This window comes from Silurus aristotelis, assembly GCF_946808225.1.
Source record: "Silurus aristotelis genome assembly, chromosome: 7".
NCBI classification, from domain to species: Eukaryota; Metazoa; Chordata; class Actinopteri; order Siluriformes; family Siluridae; genus Silurus; species Silurus aristotelis.
Genome location: NC_139580.1, coordinates 28652196 through 28672167, shown reverse-complemented (window position 1 = coordinate 28672167; position 19972 = coordinate 28652196). Strand labels below are relative to the sequence as shown.

Sequence of the window (19972 nt, the reverse complement as noted above, 5' to 3'; positions counted from 1 at the left end):
AAGCTAAACATGACTGTCAATCTCCCTCGGACTGGGGCTCCATGCAAGATCTCACCTCGTGGGGTCTCAATGATCCTAAGGAAGGTAAGAAATCAGCTCAGAACTACACGGGAGGAGCTGGTCAATGACCTGAAAAGAGCTGGGACCACCGTTTCCAAGGTTACTGTTGGTAATACACTAAGACGTCATAGTTTGAAATCATGCATGGCACGGAAGGTTCCCCTGCTTAAACCAGCACATGTCCAGGCACGTCCTAAGTTTGCCAATAACCATTTGAATGATCCAGAGGAGTCATGGGAGAAAGTCATGTGGTCAGATGAGACCAAAATAGAACTTTTGGGTCATAATTCCACTAAATGTGTTTGGAGGAAGAAGAATGATAAGTACCATCCCAAGAACACCATCCCTACTGTGAAGCATGGGGGTGGTAGCATCATGCTTTGGGGATGTTTTTCTGCACATGGGACAGGGCGACTGCACTGTATTAAGGAGAGGATGACCGAGGCCATGTATTGCGAGATTTTGGGGAACAACCTCCTTCCCTCAGTTAGAGCATTGAAGATGGGTCGAGGCTGGGTCTTCCAACATGACAATGACCCGAAGCACACAGCCAGGATAACCAAGGAGTGGCTCTGTAAGAAGCATATCAAGGTTCTGGCGTGGCCTAGCCAGTCTCCAGACCTAAACCCAATAGAGAATCTTTGGAAGGAGCTCAAACTCCGTGTTTCTCAGCGACAGGCCAGAAACCTGACTGATCTAGAGAAGATCTGTGTGGAGGAGTGGGCCAAAATCCCTCCTGCAGTGTGTGCAAACCTGGTGAAAAACTACAGGAAACGTTTGACCTCTGTAATTGCAAACAAAGGCTCCTGTACCAAATATTAACATTGACTTTCTCAGGTGTTCAAATACTTATTTGCAGCTGTATCATACAAATAAATAGTTTAAAAATCATACATTGTGATTTCAGGATTTTGTTTTTAGATCATGTCTCTCACAGTGGACATGCACCTACGATGACAATTTTACGATGACCACTCCATGATTTCTAAGTGGGAGAATTTGCAAAATAGCAGGGTGTTCAAATACTTATTTTCCTCACTGTATATACTGACATATATATTATTAGGGCTGTTAAAATAAATGCGTTAATAACGCATTAATGCAAAATCATTTTAACAGCACTAATTTTTATTAACAGGTGATTAATGCAGCACGCATTTTTGTTTGAATATTTTTATTACAAATATAAATAAATAAATACAAAAATTATTATTTTTGAAAAAGAAACCACAGCTGCGAAATACTACTCTAGACTGCCATACTGAATTTCATACAGATGGTAATTTGAGTAAATGCCATTTCACCTTGCGACTATACTCAGTGTTGTTGGGAGAGATTCAGTGGTATTGCTAACATTAGGTATGTTAGCTAGCTGTCCTTCAGTGAGAATAAGAACCCCTGATAGTGTGGTTGCTGTTCTCTATTTAGGAGGAGAATCACTCATATTCACTATAAAGCATCCAGGGCACGATGCAACACTCACAATAAAACCATTCTTTCTGTAAGACCTGCCAAAGGTAGATTTACCATTGTTTATCAAGAATTACAACTGAACTAAGTCACTGAATTTATTGTGTAATCACTGACAGGTAATCCTTGTGTAAACTTATTTTGCATTGCTAAATAAACAAAGCTAAATTTCACAATTAGAGTTGCCTACCTAACATTTCAGACAATTGTAGAATGTCTTTATTTAGTGAATAAACTTCATTTGTAGTTCAATCACCAAAATCCGCCATGATGCACACATCCGGCAATTAAAAACGTCCGTGAGGAAACATAGCAAAAGTTACGTTTGGTGTCCTGATGATTTTCGTAATTTAAAACACCATCATTACTTTAAAACATTTACAAGAATATTTTGTCTTCATGCTTTGGTTTCAATAATAATAAACATACATTTGCATAAAGCATCAATATTTGTTCATTAGAGTATTAAAAACCTAAAAAACATTTAGAACAGATAAAAATATGTGTTTGAGTTGCGATTAATCAGGAGTTAACTCATGACAATTGTGCGATTTAATCGCAATTAAATATTGTAATCGATTGACAGCCCTAATATATATAAAATCTGCTTGACTACACAAGATAAAAAGTGGTTTACATCCTTAACTTTTAATGGTTCTTTGGATAAGTCTTTTCCATCTTGGAAAAAAGCTCAATATAAAACTCATCTTAGGTGAACTATTAAAGAACTAGAGAACCCCTATATTGTAAAGCTACAGATGTGATGCTCACTTTGTTGGTCAGTGTCTACAATGTACTTATTTCAATATTCATAACAAACAAATACACGTAACATTCAGTATGTGCCTTTATACATTGTATTTATCCAAAAAAGTGTTCTTTGAATTTTATCATCAAAGAGATATCTCACGTATTTCATGCTGTGTTGATGTCTTTGTCCCAATTATAACAATATTGTGCTTTCAAAATTTTTATTTTTATTTTTATTACTTTATTTAAATTAGATGTCAATTAATATTGTGTTTTCTTTCCAGAGGACGGCAGTACACACAAGAACCTTTCAGTTGATCTATCTAGTAAGCATCTCATATTTAATGAGTTTAATGTAATTCTAGATATGTTTGATTTACATTTATAGTTTAACTCTATATTTGTAAGCTATGGAACTTACATATACAGTAGCTCCTAAAACCTTTTGGTTTTGTATGTTGGAAATTTAATTTACCTCAAAATGAGTCTCCAAAGCACAAAAGATTGACAATTGACAAAGACTGCATCTTCCCTACTAACAAAATCAGTATCTTTCACCACGAGTGCATGATCTTCCCATCTTCACACATTCCTGCAACTTGCTTTACAGTAATATTTTCCGTAATATGCTGTAAAACGTTTTCTCTGTCTTTGTTTAGATGATAGCACCCCTCAGTCATCCAGGGAAAGGAAAGACTCAGGTAACCCTTGAGCCATACTAGCATTCATACTTTTTTACAACTGAAAAACACTCACCAGTGCAGTGATTGATGGGGACATATGCTTAAATTGCGAGCCAATGTTAGTAGATTAATTTTCCCAATAAAGGAACATCATGACGTGTTCATTTAGCCGAAAACCAACATAGCATTACATACTACAACGCTTTCATAAGCTTTTTATGGAAAAATGTATAGAACTGTCTTGTAAGTAAACTACAGCAAATAAAAGAGCATCTACTTTCAAGTTTGATAATTGTTGCTTAAAAAGAAATCACAGCTGGAAAATACTACTCTAGACTGCCATAATGAATTTCATACAGACGGTAAGTTAAGTGAATGCCCTCCACCTTGCGACTATACTCTGTGTAGGTGGCAGATATTTAATGGTATTGCTAACATTAGGTATGGTAGCTAGCTGACCTTAAATAAGAATAAGACCCCCTGACAGTGTTGATGTTGTTCTCTATTTAGGAGGAGAATCACTCATATTCACCAAAAAGCACCTTGAGCACGATGCAACATTTGCATTAAAAACATTCTTTCTGTAAGACTTGCCAAAAGTAGATTTAACATTGTTTATCAAGAATCACAACTGAACTAAGTCAATGACTTTATTGTGTAATCCTTTACAGTAAAGCTGAGGTGCAATCTTGGTTTGCATTGTTAAATAAACAAAGCTAAGTTTCACAACTAGAGCTGCCTACCTATCATTTCAGACAATTGTACAATGTGACTTTTCTTTAAGAAGGATCACATGGCACAAAGGTCCAGTCTCATATTATTGAACAGTCTATGACTGATTTTTTAATGACTGAATTTTAGCCTGGCTGAGATCAGATCTGGTTTGCACAGCATCCTTCTTAAAAAAAAGCATAGCCAATGTACTCTTTTTCTGCCAATTGAGGGTATTCTTTTGCCAGTAAAAGAGTACTTTGGCTACTTTGGCCTATCAGAAAGGTTCTGGTCGTTACCCGTAACCATCCAGAAATTGATAATCAGTGATCTCAGTGATGGGCTTCAAGCCTTCTTACAGTTTTGGAGATGTTACCACATATTGAACCTTGTTGTGATAAGTGCATACATCGATCCTTCTACTGCAAATCCAACTATTGTTTGTCCAACTAGAAAAACAGACTAAAACATATATAGTAACAGACAAGGTTTTCTAAAGATACCCTGGTACATCAAATTTATAGTATATAATGTATAAAATGCATTTAGGACCAGAAGGGGGCAGTTATCCTCCAGGACCTGTGAGCTAATTTCCATAAAGGTCAAACCATGCGGTTTGTTCAGAAACAGTATGGCTGCTTTCATCAGTACTACATCTTCCTGACCATCTTTAGTATACAAATTATGCGACTGAACTGGTATATTTTCAGAATGTGTGTTTACAAGCTTCTATTGCCATAAAGTCTATAGATGGCCTCCCTGGCCAAAGCAAGAATGTAGACAAAGCACTCTTTCAATGGAGGGTGTTCCTATAGGAAGGATTCTGGTTGCTACCAGTAACCAACCAGAGATTGATAATCAGTTCCTCAGTGATACTCAGCTAGTTGGAATTGATGAAGCCCATAGCTTGATGGTCCTCAAGCCTGCTTACAATTTTGGAGATGTTACCACATGACATTGCACTGCATCATCTCAGCCATCTTCATTAAAAGAACAAAACGTTCACCAGGACTGTACAATAGTACTATGGATGCATAAATGTCTTTGGCAGACCAGGGACTGCCAGAACACTGGGACAAATTTGGCCTATTCCTAGCTCACTCTCTATCTGTGTTCCATTTGTTGGAAATAACTATGCAGATCTGTTGTCCCAAATTGATAGAGACATTTGCTTAGCTAGGTCCCTGTAAAATTTTTTTTATTATTATTCCTACTGCACCATGATGTGCATTAGGAGGCAAGGTCCTGATAGCTTACTGGCCGTTTACGTAGCGTTTTTTGTCACAGGGTCCACCCTCCTCCTTTTTTACTCGTGTTAGGGACCATCCATGGTGGAGTACTTTATCCCCATTCCCACAACTGAGCACCCATGGGGTGTTAAGGGCCTTGCTCAAGGGCCCAAAGAGTGGCAGCCTGGTATGTTCGGGACTCCAAGTCCAATGCTAGGCTACCACCTCCCCACCCTTTAGGACAGCAAACAACATCTTGAGGATTTGTGTCTCTACATACGTAACCATAAATATCCAACGCTCTCGACTATTGTCTGATAAAATATACAAGCGATTATATGCGATGTTGAATAGGTTTTGTTTCCTGGGTTCTGTTAGAATTCAGGTTCACAGCATTTTAATTTATTATGAATGGTATTGTTTTAATTGTTTTTATGTCTTTGTGAGCTGTGTTTTTGTTCCACAGAAACGCCTCACCTGGATGTCTTTTCAAGTTATGGCTGACAATAAGGAAATGTTACAGTTTATATCTACACAGGTTTTGCCGGGTATAACCGTTATGTGTTAATAAATATATTTCTTCTCTTTTCCCCACTTTTCGCAGGTGTATCGTTGTTGCTAATATCTTTATGCTTTCCATGTTGCTAAATGCTGTGTTCTCAGCTGGCAGTTGTGTCTTTGTGTGGGTCTGTAAATTGGTGTGAGTCAATGTGTATGATTGAGGAAATATTCTAATTTGGTGAACTGGTGAATGTAATGTTCTGCTCTATTCACAGTGTGGTCCCTGGGAGATGGACCACTTCCTGAGGATATTGAGAAACAGGTGGAAAATCCTCCTCTCTCTACCTTACTTATTGAGAAACCACAGGGTGGCTCCATCCAAGTAGGTTAGTACATGCCATAGTTCTAAGCATGATTTTATTAGAGCAAAAGGAGGTGGCCATGAATATACTCTATGAAACCATGAAGCTGTTGTAAGCTCTGCTGTCTGATGTTATTCATTCAGTCATTTTGTGCTTTCAAGATCTGAGAAAATCAAGGAGAACACTTGTGTTCTGCAGTTATGTACCTGACTCTAAAAGCATACATTCTGGAAATAAAACCTAAGAGAAAACTGGTGAAACAGTAAAATGAAAAGGCAGTGGACTATTTAGACCAAATTGAGATGAACCACCTTCCTTCCTTCCTTCCTTCCTTCCTTCCTTCCTTCCTTCCTTCCTTCCTTCCTTCCTTCCTTCCTTCCCACTTACATTTACATTTATGTTATTTAGCAGACACCCATGTCCAGAGCGACGTACAAAAGTGCTTTGACTCTCTATCAATTAATAAATCTACACTTGTAAGTTTCAAAATAAAAAAAAAACAAACAGTCTATAAGTCTGTTGAGAGGATTTTTTTTAAACAAAGCAAACTTAAAAAGTGTTAGTTTAAGTGTTTCGGAAAAAGGTAGGTCTTTAACGTCGCTTGAAGATAGCCAGGGACTCCACTGTTCAGACATCTAGGGAAAGTTTATACACCACCTTGCTGCCAGAACAATGAAGAGCCTTGAAGTATACTTACTTCACCTAAGCACCTAAGCAGCCTGTATGGACAGAAATGATCCTTCGGATGTTGTAGAGAAAAAAATCGACAAGAACAAGCCACATTAGCAACCTATAAGGAGAAGGACAGTAAATTGTCCATGGTCACTCCAATGTTGCGAGCAGTGGCTGAAGGGGAGAGCAGAGAGTTATGAAGAGTTATTTTGATATCCTGACCTGGAGATGAATCACCTGGGATGACCAGCAGTTTGGTTTTGCTTGGGTTGAATTTTAGTTGATGAGCACTCATTCACAAAGATATGTCTGCCAAGCATGCCGAGACCCAAGCGGCAGCTGTGGTATCTGAGGGAGGAATAAAGAAGATGAGTTGAGTGTATTTAGCATATCAGTGGTAAAAAAACAAAAACAATGTGAGGATATGACTTCAGCAAGAGAGTGAGTATCGAGAGAGAACAAGAGGGGACCAAGTGCTGAGCCTTGTGGGACACCAGTGAAGAGTCTGTGTGGGGCAGATGTGGACCCCCTCCATGTTACCTTGTATGAGCGACTTTCTAGGTATTCCCAAGCTGCTCTGTGGATACCAAGGTTCCTGAGGGTAGACAAGAAAGGCTTGTGGTTGAGTGTGATGACTGCTGCTGAAAGGTCTAGGTCTACTTACCTACTTAGGTCTAGGTCTACTTACCTATTTTCCTTTCTTCCTGTTTAGCTACTGTACTTCCTTCCTTCCTTTATTCCTTCCTTTGTACCTTCCTTCTTTCTTTCCTACTTACTTTCCTTCCTCTCTTTCTTCCTACCTGGAAAAAAAGCTAAAAGGAAACTGTTGAAACAATGAAATGGCAGTAGACTTTTTAGACCAAACTGAAACTGGACTACTTACTTTCCTTTCTTCCTTTCTTCCTTCCTACTTTCATTCCTTTTTTCTTTTTTTCTTTCTTTTTCTTTCTTTCTTTCTTTCTTTCTTTCTTTCTTTCTTTCTTTCTTTCTTTCTTTCTTTCTTTCTTTCTTTCTTTCTTTCTTTTTTTTTCCTTCCTTCCTTCCTTCCTTCCTTCCTTCCTTCCTTCCTTCCTTCCGTCCTTCCTTCCTTCCTTCCTTCCTTCCTTCCTTCCTTCCTTCCTTCCCATCTTTCCTTTTGTTTGAGAATTGATTAGGGGTTTAAAAAAAACATGAAAAAAAAATGTATGCAGGAGCTTTCCCTTATGTTTGGATTTAACTCTTATGTCATATGTTTTAAAGGTGGAGACATTACCTTTATTGCAAAGGTAGAGGCCAAGGATTTGCTCCGTAAGCCAACAGTCAAGTGGTTTAAAGGGAAATGGATGGATCTGGCAAGCAAGACTGGAAAACACCTACAGCTGAAGGAAAGTTTCGACCGTATGACGAAGGTAATGTATATATTTATTTAAGACCACAATACAGAAATGTCTCCCTTGCAGTAATTCAGGACCCCTTTCTCCTACAGATTCACACGTTTGAGATGCATATCATTAAGGCCAAAGAGAACTACGGTGGCAATTACAGATGTGAAGTGACTTATAAGGATAAGTTTGACAGCTGCTCTTTTGATCTCGAGGTTAAAGGTTTGTCTCGTTCATCATGGTGATTTGCAAAGATCTCCTAAAACATTTCATCAAGGACATGGTGTATAAAAACATATAACACTAATGTTTGTTTTGGACAGATGTCCCAGAGACTCAGAGTATTGACATTCGCTCAGCATTCAAAAGAAGGTAATGAGAAGGTCAATGTGATGCATGATGTTCCAGATTAGCAGTGAACTATATCAGCAAGAAGGATTTTTTTATTGTTAGTGTGTTTAATTAGAGATAAGGTGATAATCCAGTCTGATGGTTAAGAACACAATTTCAGACTTTGTATATGGGGGAAAAACTTTCCTGTACTATTTTCTACAGAATTGTTTGTTGGTAAAAGTAATGATTATGTATTGTAACTGTGCTTCTTCTCAGGCAAGGTGATGTGGTTTAATTGTTTAAATTGGACTTCTGTAATCCACTACAAACCAGTTTTAGGACACGGTTTGAATAAACTCTGGATTACTATGTTCACAATTAACCTGAATCCATCAAACCAAAGAAAAAGAATGTAAACATCTTCACTAATGTGTCGATAAGTTCAAGGCCATTGCTTGCGTTTGAACACAACGTGTCCAAACAGCGACGCACACTCATCGTTCTCACAACACGTCTGCATGAAAAGTGATGTGAGAAGGCAGTCATGGGTCTCCTGGGAGACACAATGTACACAGCCTGTGCAAAAACCGATTTGCTCCGAGCGAAAGGCTTTTGTGTTCACCTCAACTATGCATTTGCTCGATGCTCATGCATAGATTGGAGGCAGAGGTTCCCGGGTTGCGTTGTTTTTTTTTATTCCAGTGTTTGACTAATTGAATTTCCATTAATCTCTCCTTGTTAACAACAGCAGTGAAGGCCAGGAGGATGCAGGAGAGCTTGACTTTAGTGGGCTTCTTAAACATAGGTGAGAAATATAAACCGCCCCTCAGAGGGACATGTGGTTCTCTTCTTTTTTGCTTGCTTTCTTTCTTCCTATCCTTCTGTCTTTTTTATAGTACATACCTACCTACCCTCTTTCCCTCCCTCTTTCCTCACTTCCCTTCTTCTTTCCTTCTTTTCTTTCTTCCTACCTACCTTCCTTCCTTCCATCCATCTTTCCTTACTTCCCAACTACCTACATTCTGTCCTTTCTTTCTTCCTTCTTTCATTCCTTTCATCCTTCCTTACTATACATACCTATCTACCTTTCTTTTTTCCTGCCTACCTACCTTCTATCCTACTTTCCTACCTTCCTTCCTACCTACCTACTTCCCTTTCTTCCTTCCTTCCTTCCTTCCTTCCTTCCTTCCTTCCTTTCTTCCTTTCTTTCTTTCTTTCTTTCTTTCTTTCTTTCTACCTACCTACCTACCTTTCTACTTTCCTTCCTTCCTTCCTACTTTCCTTCCTTCCTTCCTTCCTTCCTTCCTTCCTTCCTTCCTTCCTTCCTTCCTTCCTTCCTTCCTTCCTTCTCTTCTTTTCTTTCTTAGGCACTGGCTGAAATGTGATCTGAGTTGGTTATTGTTTTCACTTCCAACATATTTATACATAGTACATGTGCTATAATGGTTGTATAAGGGTATTTATTTATAATGGTATGAATTTATAATCCCATAATTGTGTATAGGAAATACATCATTAAAAGAAAAAAAAACTAAAAAAGGGTTTGCTTTTGTGCTCTGCTCATCACGAAATAGCACAAAAGGGACAAAACACAATTCAGCATTTATTTTGGCTTGTCTCTTCTTCTTTCCCACGCATTCAGAAACACCAGGTTAGTACAGACAGTAGGTAATTAAATTAGACCTTACTGCCGGTAAGTACTGCAATCCCGTAGTGTATCTAGCATGGACAAACAACAGAGTGTTGGTGTACTGTAGTCTGGTAACACTTTATTTTAATGCAGCATTCATTCAAGTTCCAGAAATGCGCGGAAATCATGGAAATTGTCCCTTTGTTTTATTTGTTTCATCATCATTTGCCCAACCAGGAAGTTTACTAGATACAATTATTTACTGAGTGATAAAGATATTGGGCATATAAATAGAACGATTAAATAAAAAGATAAGCAACAATTTAATTACTGGACTGACATTGCTTGACGTAGTGCATTGAGAAGAATAGATCGTGACAATAATCCATGAGTACTGTAAGTTTGCTACGTCTCAGAAGTGGTGCTCAAGTATCCAAAGGAGGACATAAATTAAAAAAACAAAACAAAAAAACAAAGGGCACAATTTTCCAGCGATTTATGCGAAGTTGGTGGATCGTCTCTAAATGAAGCTGCGAAATAGTGTTATCGCTACACTGGAGCATCTTTGAAATGCAAATGAATACATGATAATATTGCAAATGTGCCTGTCAGTGCTCTGTACTGTGAAACATACATTAGAGGAAACAAAATGAAACAAACAAACAAAAAAAAACACTTCATGCTGTTTCCATCAGATCTTCCAGACATTCAGAACAATGTCTGTGAGTGTAAGGCCTGATTACCATCGACTAGTGATGATTAACCGAACTTCTCACTTTTCCTATAAAACATCCCCAATAACCGTTTTATAACAATTCACCGTTAATAAACACTCACCCCTCATTCTGAGACATGACTTACTAATCGAAGATGCCTGTATAGGAACCGGCCTTTATAACATCATGGCTAAGAAAACTCTCTTTTATGCTAGCTATAATGTTCTAATCATAGCTTCGACCTTTAAAGACTTGCTATGTAAAGAAAATGTAAGAAAATATATATAATATTTTAAAATGAATGTTCATTTATTTTGTCTTTACCACTGACATACTCCATGTGCCAACTTAACTGAGATGCCATTTTTTTCATTATTTAAAAATCATAAGCTGCATAACAAATCCCTCCCTTGTCATTTTTGCAAAAAAGTATATAAATATATTTTTTAGGGATAGTAAGATTCATCGATTTAAAAAACTACACGTTTTTAACATATTTGCATCAGTAAAAAAAAAAAAAAAAAGGATTTTATATCTAATTATTAATAGATGCACGTTCTATCAGCACCACTGCTGCTACGTGAACATGACGTATCAGAGCACTACAGAGACCGAGGCGTGTTTTGAGAGTCACATAGAATAGAGATTAACATGGCAGAGGTAGAGCTGCATCTTCCTGGAGACAGAACAGGAAAAGAACGTCTAGTTTTATTTTGCTTTTGTACTTCAAAGGCGTGCATGTGAATTAAAGTAAATTGATGATTGGCTGTCTGTCTGAACCAACGTAATAAAAGTGACCATACTAGTACCATACTAAATTGCATAGCATCATATTTTTTCATCGAACTTTTGTTGAATCGAATCGAAATCAGATCGCACAGTATGGTAATTAGGTAAATTGTATCGCATCGTATTGATTACTGCTTCATATGTTTCATATCTTTGGCTATGCATCGGCCTCAGTTATGGAGATACACACTCCTACTGTGCATTAATGATATATATATATATATAAAATGCACAGTAGGATTTCAGTTTAAAGCTTAGAAGACTATTTCTCATAGTCTTCTCTTTGTGTATCATCTAATGAAAATGGAGTAAAACCAAATTGTTATTATTAAGTACCTTCATCACAAAACAGCAGTTTCTCAGTTAGCATCCTTATCAATTAGCATCCTGGTCCTTGAGAACATATTAATAAATGCTGAGACAGATTTCTGTGCTTTGTGCTATCAGAGAGCACAAACAGGAGGAGGTACCTGAGGTGGATGTGTGGGAGATCCTAAAAAACGCCCGACCAGATGAGTACGAGAAGATTGCCTTTATGTACGGGATCACTGACCTCCGCGGTCTGCTGAGAAGGCTAAAGAAGACGAAAAAAGTGGAGAAAAAGAGTGAAGGTGCTCCAAGGATTTCACTAGTGGATTCATTCCTTGAATTTTTCAATTGAATGAAATTTGATCAATTGACTATTCCTTGTAGCGTTTGCCAAGAGGTTGGATCCTGCCTACCAGGTGGACAAAGGAGGGAAGGTACGATTAATTGTGGACCTGGCTGACCCAACAGTTGAGCTGAAATGGTACAAGAATGGCCAAGAGATTCGTCCCACTCCAAAGTAGGTCCAATTTTTTTCAGAGCAAATGAAAGGAATTCTGTTTTGTTTTTTTCAGAAATAGTCTTTCATTTGTGGTACGAGTTCTTGGGGGGGATGGTGGGGGGGCTGATCTGAACTGATGTTCTGCAGGTCCCATATGGTCCCATATTGATATTTAGTCACATACTGTATTACCAAACACTTCAATTGTTCTGTGATAGGAAATTGTGGTATTGGTATCACTTGTATCATTTCAATACCTACTTGACCGTGACCTCATTTTTGTGAAGTAGTTAAAAAGAAGGTTTTATGCTCGTGAATTTGAATAGACATCAATCAGTGTTTGACTCTTTAATATATTCTATTAATAGATTGGTGGGTTAAGAGTAACATTAAAATCTTTTCACATAAGTTGATTAAGCAAAGAGTCTTGTGGCAATAATTATAATAGGCACATTATAGCCACAATAAATCATAGTACTTGGATACTTAAGTACATTTTAAGACAAATACTTTTTCCTTTTATTCTGTATTGACACTTTTACTTTCACTAGAGTATTTTACCAAGTGGATCTATACTTTAACTGAATTAATTGTATTGCCAAGAGGTTACTCTATGGAGTAAATGCATTTTTTGCCTTTTGGACAGTTTCAAGTGTCACAGGATATTTAGTTTTTAACAGCCACCCTATATTTGACATTTCTTTAAAAATTTGTATATTTTTGTCCTTCTATCTTTCCTTTTTCTACCTGTTTTGCTGTGGCCCTTTCTGCAATGCACTATAACTTCCACCTCTTTCCTCCTGTGGTGCAACTCACTTCGGACACCTCATTCGCTCTGAAGTAATAGGAAGTAAGTGTTGAAATAAGCACGTCGACTCAACTGACAGTTTTGATCCTTGTCACACTCATACCTACTTACCTATATTATTCAAGAAATTTGATTTATTTAAATCATTTAAAAACTACAAAATGTAATTACCCGTGTGAAAAATATTATCGTATAACGCATATAAAAAAGTTATAGCACAGTATAAAGGTCCTTTATTCAGATCTAGGGATCATTACAACACTTACAACAGCGCTGGTTAAAGTGGTACAAGACCATGTTGCCAAATAAAGCTTTTTCATTCCGATTGTCATCTCTTGTTCATAATTTATAAATTCATAAATATATATATATATATATATATATATATATATATATATATACTGTATGTTAGGTTTTCATGCTTGAAATAAATCAGTTTAAAGCCATTGAGACACCAATGAAGCTACTCGAAACCCCGTCATTGACATGTTTATGGTTGTTGATTCTAAACTTGTTAAAATGACACGCTTTTTTCGTGTAAGCTCTCCATACATGACTCATATGTTGTGCACAGGTTTATTTTTGAGCACAAGGGCACTCAGAGGATCATGGTGATTAACAACTGTCAGCTGAATGACGATGCTGCCTATTCAGTGGTAGCTGGGGATGAGAAATGTACTACTGAACTGTTTGTGAAAGGTAAACTGTCTTGCATATTAGTTAACAATATGTGTTTGCATATTTTCATGTCGTGAGTGTGTTTACTGATAAACGACTCTTTGCACAGTGTTACCGGTGAACATCGTTAAAAAGCTGGAGCCGGTGAAGACTACGGTTAATGAACGAATCGAGCTCGAGTGTGAAGTGTCAGAAGAAGGAGCACAAGTGAAATGGTGTGTTTCGATGTCTTTGTGTAAAAAAAAATGTTGAGATGTTGAGCATGTCAAACATTCTAACTTTCCATGGTGGCAGGATGAAGAATGGGGTGGAGGTTCCTACTGGGGTGCGTTCAAGATATCGTGTAAAGAGTGAAGGCACAAAGCACTGGTTGATTATAGATGATGCCACAAAGGAGGACACAGGAACCTATTCCATCATGGCAACTGGGGGCACCAGTGAGGCTCATGTCCAAGTGGACTGTGAGCATATTTATTCCTATATTTCTTAATATATATTGGCCCAGTTTAATTGCTATTAAGCCAGTTACAGAAAAAATTCTCTATTCTGTCTCTTTTCCACGTCGGTACAGTGAAGCCCCTGAAGATTCTACAAGATTTACAAGACATGACGATCCGTTTAGGGCAGCCTCTCAAGCTCCATTGTGAGATCTTACCCATAAATGTTCCTGGGCGCTGGTATAGAAATGGCCAACTTATTCAATCCAGCGATCGCATCAACATCATCCACAGAGCCAAGTAAAGTCCCACAGAGAGTTCTACTCTTGCACACAGCAGCATTTACTATTCAAACATTTTCCACACTCACACACATTTGGTTTTTGTTCTGACAGGACCCATAGGCTGGAAGTTGAGAGCAGCACCCTGCACGATGCTGGAGATTATACTTTTGTGCCTGAAGGGTACACACAAAGCCTTTGTGCCAAAGTCCACATAATAGGTAGAAAACTTTTTTTTTTTATGGGAAAATACTTAAAAATGAAATGTTTTACTTTAAGACCGAGGTTAACTGAGGATCATGTTACTGAGACTTGTTTACTGAAGTTTCTGGCAGATGTTTCTACAAATTATCACTGACAACAACTTAGGAAACATGAACAATGCTGCTGTTGGTTTTTATTCCAGATCCCCCTAAAGTGCATCTGGATGCTCTTAATGCTCCGGATAACACTATCACAATTGTGGCTGGTAACAAGCTGCGTTTGGAGGTCCCCATAAGCGGCGAGCCTGTTCCCAGGGTGGTGTGGATGAAAGGAGAGCGGGTTAGTGCAGGGAGCCTGAAGGTGATATTGAGACTTACACTATATGGATAAATGTATTGGGACACCTGAATCACCAGCCATATGTGGTTCTTTCTTAAAATATTTCCGCACAATTGTACAAAAAGTGTTTGGGTGTGGTAGCATTAAGTTTTCCCTTCACTTTAACTAGGAGACCCAAACCTGTTCTAGCATGACAATGCCCCTGTGCACAAAGCCAGCTCCATGAAGTTTGTTTTACATGGGTTGGAAGATGTGAAAGCTCTCCTTCTATAGAGCTCCAACCCTATTGAATATTAATGAATGTGAATGCTGACTGTACCCTAGCCCTTTTCATCTCACTTACATCAGTACCTGACTTTACTAACACTCCTGTAGCTGAATAAGCACAAATATCTACAAAATCTAGTGGAATGTCTTCCCAGAAGAGTGGAGCCCATTATAATGGCAAATGGAGATGCCATACTGAGCTTATAGTCAGGTGTCCACAAACTTTTGTTCATATAGTGTGTCATTGTGACGTGTTTTGAGATTCATTAGCTAAATGGGCTAACTAGCAAGCTAATTCATAGCTCATATGCCACTGACACCTCAGCTTCCAAGTTAGCTAACTCAGCTTATTTATTGCTTTAATAAACTTAGCATAGCTCACCTTAAATCTATATCAAGAAACGAACTAGCTAACTAGCTAACGCAACATAGTTAGGTTACTGACTAGCTATGTTGCTACTAGCACTGCTCGTATCCCACTGACACTTAGTTGCATACGAGCTAAGAATTAATTGCTAGTTAGCTCATTTAGCTAATGAATCTCAAAAGACTGAAATTTATATTTCATCCACTTAATATTACTCTCATTATCGTCATCTTAGTCGTCAGCTAACCTTGTTATCTATTAAACCCCACTGGGAGCTGACGACTATGATGATGATAATGAGAGCAATATGAAGTGTTATAAAGGGGTTGAATTTTTACATGGCGCCCAATAAACATTATGGTTAAGAAGGCAAGGTGCATGATTTTAATTATTTATTAATAAAAGTGATGGTTTAGCAGGATATTAGAATACCCTTCAATTAAAGTATTTTTTTTTTCTTGAAAATTCTACCTATAGTCAAATACAGTCATGCCATCTTCTTCTGGAACATCATCATAACTCTTCAAACCATGAAATCCAGCCTGAATTTGCGAATAGCAATAGCAATAGTGCTCTACTTAAATGAGCACTTCTTGTCCATGTACCATGCGCATTGGCAACTATTGAAATCTTGTCAATTTCTTGTATTTCTTCCTTACAATTATATTTGTATTATATTATGGTTTAATTACTATCATTATTATTATAAAATTTTAAGAGTATATTACTATAATAATAATAGGTTCCCCTGGTGGTCTAGTGGTTAAGATGCAGCGCTCTCACCGCTGCGACCCGGGTTCGATCCCCGGTCAGGGAACCATCCCCAGCCACTCTCAGTGCCGGTCCCAAGCCCGGTTAAATTGGGGAGGGTTGCGTTAGGAAGGGCATCCAGCGTAAAAACATGTGCCAAATCAAACGTGCGGAGGATCCGCTGTGGCGACCCCTAACGGGAGAAGCCGAAAGAAATTTATTTATTTTTATTACTATAATAATAATAAAAATTATTTAGTATTATCATTCATTCATTCATTCATTCTCTCCCGCTTATCCGTAATTCGGGTCACGGGGGCAGCAGTCTAAGCAGGCCCCCGCCTTCGACTGCTCCCCAATCCTCACAGCACCGTCCCTTACGGTCCCTCCTGCAAGTGGTGAGCCCACGGGAAATTTAGTATTATCATTATTATTATTACTTCCCGTGGGCTCACCACCTGCAGGAGGGACCGTAAGGGACGGTGCTGTGAGGATTGGGCGGCAGTCGAAGGCGGGGGCCTGCTTAGACTGCTGCCCCCGCGACCCGAATTACGGATAAGCGGGAGAAAATGGATGGATGGATTATTATTATTATGATTATTATTATTATTATTATTATTATTATTATTATTATTATTATTATATATTGGCTAATTCCTTATGGCTAAATTCTTAAAAGACTCTTCTGTCAGATTATAGCCAAATAGCATCACGTACTTGTCTCTTTTTCACATCTAGCACTTCTCTTTTCTGTTTTATCAAAGCCCTAAGACTTCTTTCCTGAGACTTTGTACGTTGAGATGTACCATTATCAATAAAACATTGATAATGGTATATCAATAAAACATCTCATTATACCTGTGTACAGGTCATTCTTGAGACAGGGACTCGAGTTCGTGCAGAGACATTTTCTGACCACACCTGCCTCACTATTGAAGTCACCGAGCGAGAGGACAGTGGCAACTACAAGATCGTCCTGCAGAATGAAGCAGGAGAGGACACAGGCAGTGTCAGGATTAAGGTTGTAGGTAAGACTTTTGAATATATATATATATATATATATATATATATATATATATATATATATATATATATATATATATATATATATATATATATATATATATATATTTACTGAAACATCTGGATTCTTCAATGAAACATCAGCTGATAAGGTGGATGTTGGAGTACCATAAAGTTGCTTTTGCTACTAGTGATGGGGAAAGAGTGGCAGACAGCCAATTTAGGAGTTTCCTACTAAATAAAGGACTGTCAAAGTACTTTATGTATATTTATTGAGCCGTGGAAGGCCATCAGGGCCAGCAAGGCCTTCTAAACTTGATCAGAATCACTAGCTTATGTTTTAATATATGTTTGTCCTTTATTATGTATTCAGTTATTCCCAATAGTCTAGTCTATTCATTTCATAGCTTTTCTCATGTTTGCGCTGCTTCAGTTAGAGTTGCTTTCCAATCAGATTTCAGCACCGTAGCCATCTAGCAGGTGTACAGTAACGTCACCATTTTCACGGTCTTTTGATCGGATGGTCAGAAAGCAAACTAGTCAGAGCTTACAACCCGCATCTGTAACAAACTGCACAAGCTCTAATATATTCATGTGGATAATATTTTTTGACCTACAAGGTCATTTACAAGACGAACAAAAAAACACAAAATACAAAATAGCTCCGCCAGTAAACCTGATGTAAAGAGACATAAAGTGAACAGTAGCAAAAATGTAAATAAAATGTTGTGCAAAAAAGGCTGCTTCGTAATGCACAGAAAATAAAATAGTCCATTTACGAGGTTATTAATATCGATGCTTCTGCTAAAGATGATGTATGCGGGCGGTGCTGCTGTGGCTACAGTGAAAGGAGACGTGTTGAATTGTGTTCATTGGGTTTCTTAACGTGTTGAATTGTGTTCATTGGGTTTCTTGCATTTGTAATGACATTCATTTTCACTGTATGAGATTCCTGTCTGTGATGCAGTGCTCTGTTCTACTGCGTTTCTCTATAATATTGAGGTTTCTATAGACGCTGTGTCATAACGATGGTAAAAAAAAGGGGGATTGATTCAGGTTTCAGGTAATTTAGCTTAGTTCCCTGCCTTTATTTGAATAATTGAGTCACTAAACGCCCCCAACCTTATGTTGAATACAAATTAAAAAATTTTTACATTACATTGCATTATTTAAATCTTTAGTAATATTTAGTCATTTACAATTATAACATACAATTAGTTGTAAACATAATTAGATTAGATTAGATTCACCTTTATTGTTATTGTGCAAGGTACATGTACAGAGCCAATGAAATGATGTACAATGCCTGAATATTTCTCAATCTGATTAGTAAAAAATATATACATATTTATAACAGATCCAACAGGTCCTAATTGTGAATGTTAATTGAATATGGAGGAAATCTTCTGCATGTTGTTGTTCATATAAAAGTGTACAATTGATTTTGAGCCCCATTCTACAATTTCCTTCTAATAAGAAATCGAAGACGAATCTAAAACATCAACAAACAAACTAAGCTAGGCAAGACAATGTCAGGAAATGAGAAGTCGTCGCTCCTTGGTTAAGACATCAGACTGATCAGGTCCTGAGTTCAAATCTTTACCAAGCTTCTACTTACGCACCTTGAACAATGCTTTTAATCCTCAACTGTTCGGTTGTATGAACGATATAAAAAGTCGCTCTGGGTAAGGGTGAGTGTATACATCATAACGTTATTATGAATAAGAGTCACTATAAATAGCGTTTGCTGTTGGGGTGGTTCTTGGACACAGTTGTACTCACTTAGTAGCTGACTCTGTGTAAATGTACGAATGTACGAATGAGTTGAAGTCAACATTGCAAATATGTGATCTGACAATAAAACTAAAAAGCAAAAGATCCATCTATATTCATTGCCAGGTTGGTCAAAATCACATGCACTTAAGATTAATATAATAAGATTCTATGCTTCTTTTTTTATATCTGTGTTCTAGATATTCCTGATCCTCCTGGACCTCCTTTGGTCCCTGCAGTTGGTGGTGACTGGTGTACAATGACCTGGGATCCTCCTATTTATGATGGTGGTTCTCCAATCCTGGGTAAGGAAATACATTGTACATATTATTTTCATTGGTGGCCATTTCACACTATATTTACTGTATCTACAGCCAAATCCCAATCATAACCACTTTTTGGGAAAAAGGCATTTTCCTCAACCCCAGCATTGACCTGAACGGTTCTGTTCTTCAGGATACTTCATTGAGAGGAAGAAGAAGCAGAGCTCCAGATGGATGCGTCTGAACTTCGACCTCTGCAAAGAGACCACGTTCGAGCCTAAGAAGATGATTGAGGGGGTGCCGTACGAGGTGCGGATTTTTGCTGTTAACTCGATCGGGGTTTCCAAGCCGAGTGATCCATCCAAACCCTTTATTCCCCTTGGTGAGTACCACACCTTTCACACCTTTCAGACCTTTTACACCTTTCACAACTTACCTCTCTTCGTTACGTCTTCAGTGCCTCCACCTGTCTATAAGTCCTTCTGCTTGGTTCTGTCACAGCCCTTTTATGTAAGACAATACCTCACAATCCCAGCAGATCCTTTCACATGAGACAGTGACAGATATGCCATGGCACCATCACCATATTTGAGCTTGCCCTTCACACAACCCTTTTGCAGCTGTTGCTTTCCAGAGATATAAACTATTCTCACTCTGTGCATAGCGCAAGCCTGAGATTTACAGGACTTTAAACATGTCATTATTAT

General features: G+C 37.9%; 1 protein-coding gene across 1 annotated transcript in view; it reads left to right on the top strand.

The window, feature by feature from the left end:
• Positions 1–19972, top strand: part of mybpc1 (myosin binding protein C1) — a 42710-nt gene that overhangs the window by 6797 nt on the left and 15941 nt on the right. The window contains exons 4-21 of the mRNA XM_083546559.1: positions 2565–2606; positions 2940–2981; positions 5680–5790; positions 7678–7826; positions 7904–8021; positions 8123–8171; positions 8881–8937; positions 11715–11878; positions 11961–12093; positions 13458–13582; positions 13671–13776; positions 13856–14022; positions 14133–14298; positions 14394–14500; positions 14686–14822; positions 17075–17234; positions 19203–19307; positions 19459–19647. Of these exons, the coding sequence (XP_083402685.1) occupies positions 2565–2606; positions 2940–2981; positions 5680–5790; positions 7678–7826; positions 7904–8021; positions 8123–8171; positions 8881–8937; positions 11715–11878; positions 11961–12093; positions 13458–13582; positions 13671–13776; positions 13856–14022; positions 14133–14298; positions 14394–14500; positions 14686–14822; positions 17075–17234; positions 19203–19307; positions 19459–19647 (2127 nt within the window). The remainder of the gene's footprint in view (positions 1–2564; positions 2607–2939; positions 2982–5679; positions 5791–7677; positions 7827–7903; positions 8022–8122; positions 8172–8880; positions 8938–11714; positions 11879–11960; positions 12094–13457; positions 13583–13670; positions 13777–13855; positions 14023–14132; positions 14299–14393; positions 14501–14685; positions 14823–17074; positions 17235–19202; positions 19308–19458; positions 19648–19972) is intronic.